Genomic DNA, 15536 nt, shown 5'->3' with positions numbered 1-15536 from the left:
CAAAAAGGAACATGACAACTGTAAGGCAGGAATACTCTCCACAAAGCTATAAAACTAGACTGAGAATAAACTTTAACGCAAAGTTACTCTTACTGCTGCCCAGCTCACTTGTCCAGTTAATTCTTCCTTCAAAATCTTTACAATACAGGGCTGGAAATGCGACCCAATCTCTTTGCTCTTGAAGTAAGGCACAATGCTCCAGAAAAGACCATGACCAGGTTTATGAAGGGGTTATTAGTCTAATGCAGTGCTAATATAGGCTAAAATGTCAAAGTAATTTTTAACTCGTGAATTGCGCGCATGCGCAAGAGCGAGTTATAGGTACGATGTGGGGAATGGCATTCGCTCGCCCGCTCGCTCGCTCGCTCGCTCGCTCGATTGGTCGATTCCTGTAAACTTTTTTTCGATTTTAGGCTTTTGAGTGCATTTGATAGTTTTGGGCGAGTAACAAACAAACGAAATAGGGACCTTTGTTGCTAAGAATAGTGGTGGGGTGAAAAAGAAGCCAATGATAATCTTAAAAGAGTTTAAAACTGTACATTTTTCATCCGTGAATTAAAGTTTGCCTAATCTCCGAATACACTTTTGTCTTTCGCGGCGTATATTTCATTTATGGTGTCAATGCTTCTATTTTTCAATGTATACGTGCAGGAAAATGATAATTGTCCGAAAAAGAAAACAAAGAAAACAAAGAAAGGAAGTTAAGCAAAACGAAAAAATAACTGTCAAGCTAAGGATTTGATCCACCTACATTCACAAGGAAAAGATTGTGAGACGGCGGCATTACCGCTAGACTATCAACGGCATGCCCCAATAACCGAGGGATACTTTATGTATTAAAAAGTGTTGCATATAAAACGCTGACATTTCGGTTACTTCCACCGCGGGCTCTAAATAATCGAGTCGAGCTGCTCGCCGAGAATCCGATATTGAAGTGTCGATCGCGGCCAACTGCTCGTTAAGTGAGTTGGTGAAGGCTGTGTTTGCTATTCCTGGAGCTGTATCGATGTTGGAAAGTAATTCATAAAGTTTGAGCCCACGAATGGCTTAGTGAATGCTTCTGGACTGGAGTCGTTCATTGTTGTGAGGAAAAGCCTTCGTGCTATTGTTCAGGTAAGCACTTACAGTTTGTAGGTTAAACGATAAAAGGTTTTTCATGGATATCCTCGATCATGGTTTATTTTTTTCTAAAAAAAAATTGGAATTAATAGATCGCCCGTACTTCGGCTGTCCTCGGGAAGTGCTCGTAAAGTCACCTGACAGGTTGGGTAGAATGTTTGCGTTCGCCATTTTATAAATTATGGAGGGCTACTACGCAGTGGGCGCCTTCATGAGTGAAGATGTTTGTAATCAGTCCCCGGTGTATCCAGGGACAGCAAAATCAGTAAAACCGTCGTCTAGCCAGGGTTACTCTGAAGGCGATGACAAGTACCAGGCGTGTTTTCAGTACGTCGATGTCCCCGCTCGCTGGGGTAACGCCATAACTATGGAAAGCGAGAAAGCCAAATACAAACAAATTAAAGCAAAGTACAAGCAAATCAAAGCCAAGTACGAGCAAATAAAAGCCAAATATGAGCAGGTAAATGCCAAATTTGAACAAATCTCCAGATCTGCCAACCAGACATGTGAATGCAACACTTTAGTGGTAACTGACCAGCATGCCAAAGATAAAACCAAATTTAACGACCAGGAAACTCTGCTGAAAATGCCAACTGATAATTCAGTTGAATATCTTGATTCACTAAGTCATGAAATTATGAAAAGCAGAATGTCAAGGACCACGGTTGACGTTTGTACATGTACACGAAGGTTGCATTATAGAGGGAAACGTGAAAGAGAACCCTCCAGAATTCCATATAGGAGAGTCATCAAACTGTTCAGAAAAACCAAAGTTTTTCGAAATGCAGCTAAATCATACCTTAAAAAAAGCATTCCGAGTTCATCTAAACTAAAACTTTTGCTGTCTGAGCATAATCGTAGTTATTTCAGTGAACGGTCAGTCAGATCTAAATTTGTATTACCCTCAAAAAAGTTCTCTCTCAGCCAAAATGTGTACCTATCTGTTGTGCGACTGAGAACATTAAAGCATAAAAAGTTGCCCTTATTTTGCATGCGTGTTAACGGCAGAACGTTAAAGAAATTAAAACACATTCCATTCGAAACTTACTGTGTATCTCACAGAGTCATCTCTCTGAGTGGCGATGTTGAAGAGAATCCAGGGCCATCAAATCAATGCAGTGCAACCAATACTTGTAATTTAGCAGCATATCGTTCCTCAATGGCTAATTCAGTTTCATTATTGGAAACTAGGTTGTCTGAATTAAATAGAACTGCAGTTGATGTTGGGGGAGGTGGTGACTGCTTTTTTCGAGCTGTTTCACATCAGCTTTATGGCAATCCTAATAACCATTCTCATATACGTAGCCTTGGGGTCCAGTATTTACTGCAGAACCCTGAACAATTCATAGAGAGTAACACTGATCATTCTTGGCAAGACTATTTGAGCATTATGTCATGTCAGGGAACATGGGCTGATGCAATTATAATTCAAGCAGTGGCCAATTGTCTAAATCTGTCAATTCATATTGCCGAATCAATTGAAACTTTTGCTCCTGTTACTGTTGTTCAAGCAGTGAATGTGACAGGGGAATACACAGACATTTACATTGGACACATAAGTGAAACTCACTATGTTTCTACAGTAGAAAAGAGAAACTGTCGGGTTCCGAACAATAAAACGTGTGATCAAAGTATAGTTGAAAAAAAAAAAATTGATAAACATGAAAAGCGCAGAGCTGATCAAAGTTACATGAAAGAATACATGAGAAAGAGAAGAGCTAATGCAGATTTTAGAAAAAGAGAGAATCAACATTCTGTGCAAAGGTACAACAATACTGAAACAATTAGGGAGAAAAAGAACCAAACTGTCACAGAAAGGAAAATGACCAACCCAGAACATGTAAGAGAAATTGACAAAAGGTCTAAAAGGAAACGGAAAGCAGAGAACCCAGATCACATAAAGGAAATTGCAAAAAAGTCATCAAGAAGACAAAAAGGTGAGAATTCAGAACAGGTCAGAGAAATTGACAGAAAGTCGTTCAGAAAACGTAAAGAAAAGAATCCAGAACATAGAAAAGAAGTTGATAAACAGAGTTTTAGGAAATGGAAAGCAAAAAATCCAGAACATAGAAAAGAAGTTGATACAGAGAGTTTTAGGAAACGGAAAGCAAAAAATCCAGAACATAGAAAAGAAGTTGATAAACAGAGTTTTAGGAAACGGAAGGCAAAAAATCCAGAACATAGAAAAGAAGTTGATAAACAGAGTTTTAGGAAACGGAAAGCAGATAACCCAGAACATAGAAAAGAAGTTGATAAACAGAGTTTTAGGAAACGGAAGGCAAAAAATCCAGAACATAGAAAAAAAAGTTGATAAACAGGGTTTTAGGAAACGGAAAGCAGATAACCCAGAACACAGAAAAGAAGTTGATAAACAGAGTTTTAGGAAACAGAAAGCAGATAACCCAGAACACAGTGAGCAAGTAAACAGAAATGCTAAAGTCAGGAGAACTACTAAATTCAAACTATCAAATTATTCAAATATGGCTATACCAGCCAATGAAAATCAATTTGAAAATGCCCAAAAGTCATCACATGTATCAACTAATAATGATCAGTTGTTACAAACAGGGAAGAATGAAAGCAGTGTTATTTCTTTAATAAATTTGTTTCATGAAAAAATTAAATGTGGTCCAGAATACATATGTACCTGTTGCGACCAGTTGTGGTACAAGTCTTCAGTAGTGAAGTGTAATGCTAACAGGTACAAGGCATGTTCACAAGATCTTGTTGAGTCTTGTGTTACTGGGGTAAGAAGTGTAGAAAATACTGAATGGATTTGCAGAAATTGTGACTCAAATCTCACGAAAGGCAAGCTTCCCAGCCTCTCTAAAGCCAATAAAATGAGTTTCCCTAAAAAACCTGACCTGTTAAATTTAACACCATTAGAAGAACGGCTTATATCACCTCGTATTCCATTTATGCAAATTCGTGAGCTACCAAGAGGTGGCCAGTTGTCAATTCATGGAAACATTGTCAATGTACCAAGTGATGTAAATTTAACTGTTCACTGTCTGCCAAGGCCCATCAATGAATCACAAACCATTCCAATAAAACTTAAAAGGCGTCTGATCTATAAGCATCATTACCAGTTTCAGAATGTTAGACCTAAGAAAGTATTAGATGCAGCAAAATATCTTGTAGACACAAGTGATTTATTCAAGAGAGAAGGTATAGAAGTACAAAATGCTTGGTTAGATAACATAAGTTTGCAGTCTAGTGCCCATGAAGACTGGAGTGAATTTGTTGAAAACTCTGACACTTCGAGTAATAATGAGTTACATACACAAACAGATAAAGTTGTTTTGGAGGATAAAAGACAAGATTATCAAAAGAGCATTTCCAATGCAGATGATGAAAATCCAGGCTGTGAGAAAGAAGATAGTGTTGACTGGTGTGAAGTTGATGAACGCCCATCAGGAGTTACAGATACACTATTACAGGAACCAGATGTAGTAGAAAATGTAGACAGAATAATTTCTTTTGCTCCAGGAGAAGGGAATAGACCATTAGGAATATTTATGGACAAAGATTCTGAGTATTTATCATTTCCCACAATATTCTGTGGAAAACAGAGACCTGCCAACAATGAAAGAAAGGTCCCTGTATCATACAGTACAATTTGCAAGTGGGAGCTAAGATGCCAGGATAGAAGAGTTGCAATGTCTGTACCAAACATTTTCTATAAGTTAAAAAAACTGCAAATCAAACAAATTCAAGATAGTGCTTGTATTTCTCTCCGAAAATGTAAGACAAAAGGGAAAAAGTACACTGCTGGTGAATTGAAGTCAGAGGATTATCTTAATAAGCTTATACATCTTGATGAAGGTTTCAGAGTTTTAAAAAATCTTAGAGGGTCACCTCCTTATTATGAAAAATGTAAAAAAGACTTGTTTGCTATGATTCGTCAACTAGGCAACCCAACATGGTTTTGCTCTTTTTCAGCTGCTGAAACAAGGTGGTCTCATCTTCTCAAAACTTTAGGTAGAATTGTTGAGAAAAAAGAGTACACTGATGATGAAACTAAACAAATGACTTGGGAACAAAAATCAGATCTTATTCAAAAAGATCCTGTCACTTGTGCAAGGAACTTTGACCACATGGTGCAGTTATTTATTTACGATGTTTTAAAGAGCAATGTAATGCCAATAGGAGAAATAGCTGATTATTTTTACAGAGTTGAATTTCAACAAAGAGGAAGCCCACATATTCATGGTTTATTTTGGGTAAAGGAAGCCCCACAATATGAAAAAAGTTCTGATGAGGAAATTGTGAACTTTGTGGACAAGTATATCACTTGCTATAAACCAGACAGTTCAAGTGAAATGGAAGATCTTGTAAACTTACAATTGCACAGGCATGCCAAAACATGTAAGAAGGCAGGGCATAACATATGCAGGTTTAATTTTCCATTGCCACCAATGCCAAGGACAATAATTTTAACACCTCTTGAGAATTCCTGCTATGATGAAAAAAACCAGAAAAATATAAAAGAAAATGCTGAAAAAATAAAAGAAGTCCTTGACAACATGAAATGTGGTGAAGCGATCACATTCGAAGATTTTCTTAACAACTTACAATTAACTGAAGAAAGTTACATCTTAGCTATAAGACACACCCTAAAGAGGGCAACATTATGTTTGAAAAGGGCACCATCTGAAATAAGGATAAACAATTATAACAGTGTTTTACTCAATGCCTGGCAAGCAAACATGGACATTCAATATGTACTAGATCCTTATGCATGTGCTACATACATACTTTCTTACATTACAAAAGGACAGAGAGGTATGAGCAGGCTTCTAGAGAAGGCATCTGAAGAAGCCCAATCAGGTAATAAAGATATTACAAATAGAGTGAGGCACATTGGAAACAAATTTCTAAATGCAGTTGAAATCAGTGCCCAAGAAGCTGTTTATCTTGTTTTACAAATGCCCATGAGAAGATCTTCCCGTGCTTTTCAGTTTATTAGTTCATCACCTCCAGATGACAGGACATTTTTGTTAAAGAAACTGGATAAGCTTAAGGAATTGCCAGACAGTTCACCTGACATAGAATCTGACAACATAATTAAGCGTTATCAAAGGAGACCAAAACAGCTAGAAAAGTTGTGTTTAGCTAACTTTGTTGCATGGTATAACTGTGTTAAAGATGAACATGCTAATCGGAGTGAAAATGGGTCATCAGTCACAGGTCTTGATGACTTCTTACCAGAAACAAGCTTTGATGACAATACTGATGATGACCCTATCAATATTAACGTCAATGAATGTCAATGTGAGCCACGTGAATACAAACTTAAAGGAGGAATGAAACTAGTAAAACGAAAGAAGCCTAAAATCATACGATCTGTGAGGTACAATAAAGATAAGGATCCAGAAAATCATTTTCGAGAACAGCTTATGCTTTATACACCATGGCGAAATGAAACCACTGACTTAATGAAAGAATGTCAAACTTACCAAGAACGATTTGAACAGGTTAAGGATAAAGTTCTCAGCAATAGGCTTCAGTATGAATACCATTCAGAAATACTAGATAAAGCAATGGAAGATATGAATAATGCTGAATATGACAACTTTGACACTGTTGCTCCAAATGCAGAGCATATCAATAAGCAGGACTGTACTGTCAAAGAGAAGTGTAGTGAATTATTTGGTTGCTTTGATCCTGGAAAAAACAAGGAGCATAACCAGTATGATTTACTTGATGATATTGGAATCTTCCCTAGATGTGATGATGAGGAGGAACTTGTCGTAAAGCGGATGTCAGACAATAATTATTATGCACTTGTCCGCTCTTTGAATGAAAAACAGAGACAATTTTTTTATCATGTGTTACATTCTGTAAAAACTAGGGATGACCCTCTTAGATTGTTCTTAAGTGGAGGTGCTGGAGTTGGCAAAAGTACAGTCACCAATGCATTGTATGAAGCATTAATAAGATATCTAAATAGCATTGCAGGGGAAAATCCAGATGATGTTAAAGTTGTAAAAGTAGCTCCTACTGGTAAAGCAGCTTTTAACATTAAAGGCAATACATTACATTCTGCTTTTAAGATACCTGCCAATAGAGGTTTTGAGTATTGTACACTGGACAGCAACAGACTAAATACCATTAGAGCACGACTGAAGAAACTTAAGACAGTTTTTATTGATGAGATATCTATGGTAGGAAGTGGCATGTTTAACTTTTTGAATGCAAGACTGCAACAAATAATGGGAACAAAAGAGCTATTTGGTGGTATTAGTTTAATAACTGTTGGAGATCTTTTCCAGCTAAAACCAGTTTTTGATAAGTGGATCTTTGAAAATTCTGTGATAGGCTACAGTGCTTTAGCAAGTAACATTTGGACAGAGAATTTCACCCTCTTTGAACTGACAGAAATAATGAGACAAAAGGATGACAGAGAATTTGCTGAGCTACTCAATCGCTTGAGAGAAGGTAAACATTCTGAAGATGATGTAGCCATTTTAGAACAGAGACTTCTGAAAGTCAGGCCTCATGAAGATAATTACCCTATGAACATGACACATTTATTTACTACAAATGCATCCGTAGATGCTCACAACAACGCCCTGTATACTATCTCTAAAACTGATAAAGCTCAGATAAAGGCTGTGGACATTGTAGTTGGGGATATTAATGATGATCTGAAACAACAAATGAAAAACAAAATCCCAGAGGATCCTACAAAGACAATGGGTTTGTATTCACTTGTGTCTGTGGCAACTATGGCAAAATATGACTTGACAACTAATATTGATGTGACTGATGGACTCACTAATGGTGCAGAGTGTATGATAGAGAACATAGACTACAGAGTAGAAAATTCCACCAGGCCAAGTATTATTTGGGTATCATTTCCACATCTTGAAATAGGCAAAAAGCTGCGCAGAGAATATGCACATTTATACAAGAGAAGCATAAATAAAAACTGGACACCAGTTTTAGAAGTAACAAGACAATTCCGGATTAATAAAAAAAGTCAAGTGCAAGTTCTTCGACGGCAATTTCCACTTAGACCTGCTGCTGCTAAGACTATTCATCGCTGTCAAGGTGACTCATTAGATGAAGCAGTTGTTGACTTTCCAGCATCCACAAGGGAGCATATGCATTATGTTGGTTTAAGCCGAGTAAGAAACAGTTCTGCACTACATGTTCTCAATTTGAATGAAAACAAAATCAAGGTTAGTGAGAAAGTTAAAGATGAAATGAGGAGACTTAGAACAGAAGCAAGTCTTCTGCCATTAGCAGTATTACAGAATACAGATTCACCCAAAACAAAAACAATCTTATTTCAAAATGTCAGATCTCTCCACCTCCACATAGATGATGTCCGAAGTGATTACAATATTCAAAAGGCTGATATCAACATTTTTGTTGAAACAAAACTTTGCTTGTTAGATAGAGATGATGTGTATCAGCTCAGGGGATTTACACTTTACAGAAATGACTTCAATCACTCCAGTATCAGAACTTGTTACGGAACAGCTGTGTACATTAAGAATGATTTGAACTGCACTCACTTACCATACAGATTCAACATTAATAATGTTGAAATTACCATTATGGTTCTAAGCCAACCAATTCCAAATTTTCATGTTATTGGTATCTACCGCTCCAAAGCTAAGGTACCAATTTCACATTTTCTTGATGCTCTTACTCATCTGCATAACTCAGTGTTAACAGTCCCCACAATTCCCACTATACTGATGGGAGATTTCAATGTTAATCTAATGGAGGGGTCTGCAGAACAAAAGGCTCTCAAAAAATATCTGATAACAGACAGAGGATACACACAGTTGATTGAGCAGTACACTACTGACTACCGTACACAGATAGATCACATTTATACAAATGTATCACAGCTTATTCAATCTGCAGGTACCTTAGAGTCATACTACAGTGATCATAAGCCTATCTTTATTTCCTTACTAACTGTTCACAAGTGGCTTAAAAGAGAAACATTATTGAAAGTATGTCCTGAAAAATACATTTGACCTATTTTTTTTTTAGAGTTTGTTGTTCACAATGATCAATCTTAGTCATAGCCACCATTGTTTGTTTTTGGTTTTTCATCACATCTTTGATTTTTTCTACCTGTATGAGAACAATTAAATATTCTCTTTATTAAATAAGATTTTCTTCAATTTGAAACCAAGTTTTTATATCAGAAAATGACTTTAAATCTCATTATACATGGGCTGCTGTATGCATAGTGTCCAATTTTCTAGCTACAAGATACAAAGAAACATTGCTTAGTTTATATAAGAAAAACACACTTGGTACGTGTCTGACATCCCCCTCCAAAACAGAGTGATCAACCTGATACAGAGGTGGGTAACTTCTTTGATTATAATGTTTGATAAGAGGGTGGGGTGTGGGTGGGCCAACAGCTTTACTAAAACAATTGTTGTTAACACTAGTTATATCTTCTTGTAAAATTGCAGATCATTCTGAGCTTATATCATATACATTGGCAACTGGACTATGGAAACTACTAATACACTATAAGAATTGGAATGATATACAGTCATGTAGTTACTTGCACGTGGTAATTGACAGAGATGTACAGCACTGCAGCTGACTACATTCATTCTGGATTTAGCACCAGTTACTGTATCTGAAGCTACAAATAAATGAACAGTGTGAAAAATGCAAGCACAGCATCACTGGAGTTCATGCAGTTAATAACACAAATTATAAAGAAAGAAGTACATGTATTATATTTGTTGGAACTTTTTCTGTCTACTTCACTGAAAACAACAATGTGGTCTTGAGAACTTAACATCGAGTAATGTATTCAGCAGCTTCCATCCATTCATTGGTTATATTCATACTAGCACCATGAACTTCTATCATGACTATTTCAACTAGTAACAATAACGTTTTGTACAATAGTTGAATTGTAAACTGCACACTTTCAACTATTTGGACCCTGTGATTTCCTTCCTCAGAATTATTTGTAAAATAAACTGGCTTGTTAAGGCTTTGTATGAAGCACTGATACTGGTAAGTGCCAGTTTTATCTTATCGTAGTCATAATTACCACAACAAACCAGTTGATGTAAAACCACCATAAATGCAATCAATTTACTGCCAGACTGCTGGATAATCAAAGATTTGAGGAGAACATTTGATACTTTCAGTTAGCTTGAGTTCGCCTGATTTCATAGTTTGACCCTCCTTCATAGTAAATATAGTAATTCCTTGTAAACTAATTTAATGCATAATGGCTTGAGTTGCCATTGGTAAATAACCAGTTTTACTGGCAGACATATTTTCAAAAAACCAAGTAGAAATATACATCTCATATTTATCTGCACCATTTCCTTGATTACACTCAAATCTGGGTGAGTCACTTGCAGCTGATTATAATCTATACTGTGTAATTTTACAATCAACCCTCCTTCACAGTGCAAATCTCACAAGCTCCTAAAGGTGCATTAATCTTTTAGGAAATATTTGGATGTCCTTTAGAACAGTTTGAAATTTTCACTAAGGAGCCACAAGTCCTTGGCTGATCGGAAGTTCCTGAATAATAAATTATCAAAAACATTCACTACTCTTAACTCACTTTCTCATTGCTTTTCCACACCCTGTTGGAGGGGACTCTCTCGTGAAAAGATCGGGGATGTTTTTTCACTTATCAAGGGTGCAAATCTCACTTAGGGTGCCTCTAATTTTAGTCATCAGTACCTTTTGGGGTTGCACACAAAAAATTAAAATATAAGGAGAAATGCTGTAATTGTAACCCATGTTTAAGTGATATTTCTTTTGAGTCAAATAAAGTTTAAGCTACAGCCAGATTGGTCTCATTTAAGAGTTGAATTCAAATATCCAACCTTTTTACTTTGGAGTACCCCACCCAGGTTATGTGCTCTACAAGCAAGGGTGTAGCTAGAGGGTTCTGCGGTGCCCATGACCCCCCCCCCCCCCCTTAAAAAGTCTTTTTTGGGCAAACAACCTACAAGAGGTGTGGAGGTCGACATCACCATCTGGTGACACAGAGTGACCTGACTCCACCTCTGAAAAGTTACTTACTTCACCTCTGCCACAGTCACGTTACACACCAAAGTAATCAGCCAAAATATTTTTCAACCTCCGAATGCATTCTGATGACAAACCCTAGGATTTCAAGTTTCCTTAAAATAGGCCTCTTTGGGTTAATATTACCCCATAAGTGCTTAAATTTGCTCCACTGTTTTCAGACCTGAACCGCCCGTGCCGCGTGGGAGACTTGCACGAGCGAACCTTTCCCCCCTATCTCCGCTACTAAGCAGAATGTTGTCTCCAAACTTCCTCTTTTGTTAGAGGATCTATAAACCAATCAGAATCCGTGTTTTGCGCAGTTATTTTGATAACTTTAGGGGGTAGTACAAAGGCGTCATTTTATGTGTTCACAAGAAATGATCAAATTTGAAAAAATGGCGTACGCGCGGCTGACTTTCAATATTTTCAAAATGGATTTTCCGTTTCTTTCCGACCATTTTAGACCTCCTGGAACACAAATGGAAAGAAAAAATACTATAGAATAATCTGCTCGAAAAATAATGGACATCAAGGTCTTATAAGCGACAAAATATGCTTTCGAGTCGACAATACTGCAATTCTCAAAGGTGATGCGAATTAGGGCCGCAAAGTGAAAACCAAACTATCGGACTTCAAACGAGGCCTAGCGACATCATGAAGATTCCACGGCACGGTAAATATCACGATTGAGTAATTCGATGTCCAAAAATTATTGTTTAATGGAAGATTTTGTGTCAAAACGTAGAACTTTCAGTATTTTCAACATAACGCTGCGCAATATTCTTGCCGTGAAGTCAAGTAAACATGGATCTACGCATGATGAATTCTACTTCGTGGGTTTCGCACACGTAAGAAATTCGTACGTTCTAAGAGAAAATCAAGAACTGTTTTGAATAAAGCTTTCTTCCCGAAACATTCCCTGGTCACTTTCGTCTTTCTTCTCGTTTATAAATTCCATGTAATACGAGATCTCCCCACACACTGATAAATTTGCATATTCACTTTGAAATCCAATCTACATACTTGTTTGCACACGTGCGCAAAAGTTCATTGATTTTTATCTTTTATCTTGATTTTAGAGTAAAAACTTAGTATGCATCTATCGCTTTTTTCGTTGAAAGCAAGTTATTTAAATGGTCTTCTTTCACCTGAGCTTGTTTTTGGGAAAAGATGATTTATAAAACTTTACTGCGCATTGTGTTTACTTTTCCGGTTTCTCTAAAATTTTAACTTTTGGATAGGCACATGTTACACGCACGTGTCAATGTGTTAAGGAAAGATGATTTATTATCACAGATTTCCTAACAAATTCAGTACAAAAAGTAAAGTGACACCAGAAAAACTCAGAGACTTCACAATGAACTGTTGTTTTTATTGTAACTTCATTTACAATTTCATACACCAAGACTCCTTATTCGTAAAGGAGGAATTGTAAAATCTGACTGGCCTCTAAATTAACAAAACCATAACAGGGAAATCCAAGGATAATGTAACAGTCGGAAAGATTCAGACTAGAAACTGACACTGAAATCAATCAATATGACCAGCTCTTTTAAATACTTTAACTTTTTAAACTTCGCTTGCCGTTGTTTCTTGTCATTTCTGCAGCCGATTTTAAGTTATTGACTGTACCATAAAAACCTAAAACCTAAAACGCTCAGATGATCTCGTTTAAACACTGTACAACAAAAATTAACAAGAAATGAGTATTAAGCCTTATCTTAAAGAGGAAAGTAGTAATATTCTAATCACTGAATTTACATCTGTTGATTTCGCTTCACTTCCTAATCTCCATGCAAACTCAAACACTGCACTTGAATCTCCCGTAAGCTAATATAGATTACAACAGCAGAAAAATCCATATAAAAAATTTAAACGATCAATCCTTCACAACATGAGACTTCCTGGAAGTATCAAAACAAATGGAACTGACAAATCTAAGACTGCGTGATACCACATGTTTATTTTCAAACTTCGAGTCCTCAATAAAAAAAACAATTTTACTCTCTTTTACTGCGCTTTAGTACATATTGGAGCGGCTTAAACCTACATTTGACCATACCACTAAAGCACTGACAGAAATTTGGCATAAATTAATTTCTCTTTCACCGTTTCATTTCGTGAGTGAGATCAAAACGGATATTTGCATTGCAAGGAAATTGTTATCATTCAATGAACGATGATTCCCAGAGCCAGAAACCTAGCTTAGCAAATAATATCTCGCAAAGACTGGTGCCAAGTATCAAGCGGCAAAACATAAAACAAACGCTTGCACGACCCGCCAAAATAATACAAAGCCACCCAAAAGTAAACATCCAGCGTCGCGCGGTCTCGTGCGCTTTTTATCAGTTGACTCAACGAAAATTAATTTAACGTTGCGCGAAATCCTTTAAGATCTGCCCTTGTCACTCTCCAACATGTAAAAATGAGCCTTAATTTATTCAGGAATGCTGACAAACTCTTTCAAAGGAAAAGACTCCAATAACTTCAAGGCCTTAACACCATTTGAAGCTAAGGCTAACAATTTGAAAAATATTAAACATTTGAGCTTCTGGCTGAAGTGATGTATAGTTCAAAACGACTACAGTACCGTGACAACAACCAAAATAAAAATAAGCTTACATTTGCCTCACGTCCTTTGAAATGTAAACGGCACGGAACAACAACAACACAGTTTGTTTATCCTAGGACTTACTTTCCAGCGACTGCATTTAGGACAATACATGTGTCATTGTTATACGTAATCGTAACGTTTTCCATTAACAGCAACATCTCTTCCACTTCACCATCAGTAAGATTCTTGCAGTCGGGGACCAGTTTTTCCAAAACATCGTTGAACACGGTAACGTGAACAGGACTGCCATCAGTAACCTCCATAACCACCGAAGCATAGCGACGAACGGGGCAGTCCACAGTTCTCATGGAATAGCCGCATCTGTCACATCGCACAACGGGGGTTCCCATTGCTTGAAGAATCTTTCTGGAACATTTTCTACATTGAAGATACGACTCTACTTTCTCAACACACTGAAAACTTCGGATCGTCAAGGTGCTTGAAGCAAATCCTCCTCGTATTTCTTCGTCCGTTGCCAGCGGGATTGCTGACAAACATTCATTCATCTCTTCCGCTCTGATAGTACTGCTCACCACTGTAGAGACTTTCTTCTTGCCCAACCACCGTCGAACTTGTACAGGAAATATAGTGTACACACGGCCAACTTCCACAGCGGAGATATGACCCTCCCATAAATCCAGCTCAATTTTACCCGTTTCGTCCGCAAACAAGGCGTTGGCAACTTTCAGCCCCCTGGATTTTGTCACTGTTGGCTCAGCTACACCAACTATTTTCCCGCGGATGGACATCAGGTCTCCCTCGTTGGAGTTGTCAATGATTTCTCTTACCGCCATTCTCTGCTCCTCATCATTGCTCCCTACTTCCTCGAATTGAAACGAGTACTCTGTTGGTTGCGGTGAAGAAATTTTGGTCATATCATTGACGATGACTTTGGACCCATCCGACGTGTAAGTAAATCTCTGCAGCTTTACTGGCGTGCGCGACCGCTCACTATCAACCAAAAGCTTTCTCTTGGTCTTCGAGTATATCAGCGCGGGTAGCTGCGTATCACTTGAGGTCTGAAGAACCATTGTCGAATAATCCATAGTGTTCCGCTTATTCCTTCTGGACTCCGATACTTTGTGCACGTACGCTATTATGGCATCACGACATTCATCGCGCGCACTAGATGAACTCGCCATTGCATCATTACTTCTCTGTACGGAACCTTCGCCTTCCTCCATTTGCTTTCCACTGTTCGAGGTTTGTGCTGAACCTTCACCTTTCTGAGAAGTATTTGACGTTTCTTCTCTACTGATCCAGTTCATCGCCGACGCAGGCTTAGCAGGTTTAAGTCTTCCACAGTCCTTGGTCTTCTTTCTTATACCGCTTTTGGAAGACATTCTTACAACATACCCTAAGCCTTATTGCGTCATATGAATTGCTGCTTGTGGCGAAGGTTTTGGCAACTTTCCACAAGGGACAACACCCTAAAGTCTAGTCCCCTCAACTTAGCTCCTAGGACCTCCCGTTCACGCCCCTATAGAAAGGGGCCTTTCATGTGCAAAACGTGGCTTCGAAAACACATAATTTGATTGGCTGGATTCTAGACTAACGTCTTAACTAATTTAACGCTGATTTTCTTCTCAAAAATTTCAGCTGCCTCACCTCTTACTAAAACCATTCGATCGCAGCAGCCGATTATTCTATTTACTCAGCACCCGCACCATCTATGTTATTTTTCTCTATAATTGAACGCAGTGTATTGGTGGTTTTAATATTTTATTGCAAAGATATGTTAGAAAAGATAACGATGCAAACAACCCAGCAA

At 37.7% G+C, this 15536-nt stretch overlaps 3 protein-coding genes across 3 annotated transcripts; all 3 read left to right on the top strand.

The window, feature by feature from the left end:
- Positions 1-827: 827 nt before the first annotated feature.
- Positions 828-4413, top strand: LOC149035858 (uncharacterized). The gene is made up of 2 exons (XM_089191543.1): positions 828-1113; positions 1212-4413. Exon 2 carries the CDS (start codon positions 1301-1303, stop codon positions 3428-3430), a length of 2130 nt encoding a protein of 709 aa, XP_089047669.1. The 5' UTR covers positions 828-1113; positions 1212-1300; the 3' UTR covers positions 3431-4413.
- On the top strand, positions 3600-6481 carry LOC149035857 (uncharacterized). Its single transcript, XM_089192441.1, has 2 exons — positions 3600-6434; positions 6473-6481. The coding sequence occupies exons 1-2, from the start codon at positions 3600-3602 to the stop codon at positions 6479-6481; spliced, it is 2844 nt and encodes a 947-aa protein (XP_089048567.1).
- LOC149035856 (uncharacterized) lies at positions 6471-10691 on the top strand. The gene is made up of 2 exons (XM_089191542.1): positions 6471-7560; positions 9570-10691. Exons 1-2 carry the CDS (start codon positions 6519-6521, stop codon positions 9704-9706), a joined length of 1179 nt encoding a protein of 392 aa, XP_089047668.1. The 5' UTR covers positions 6471-6518; the 3' UTR covers positions 9707-10691.
- The last annotated feature ends 4845 nt before the right edge of the window (positions 10692-15536 follow it).

This window comes from Pocillopora damicornis, chromosome 13, assembly GCF_964200805.1.
Source record: "Pocillopora damicornis chromosome 13, jaPocDami1.2, whole genome shotgun sequence".
Lineage (NCBI taxonomy): Eukaryota > Metazoa > Cnidaria > Anthozoa > Scleractinia > Pocilloporidae > Pocillopora > Pocillopora damicornis.
The sequence above is the reverse complement of the archived record's forward strand: the minus strand, read 5'-3'. Positions and strand labels throughout refer to the sequence as shown.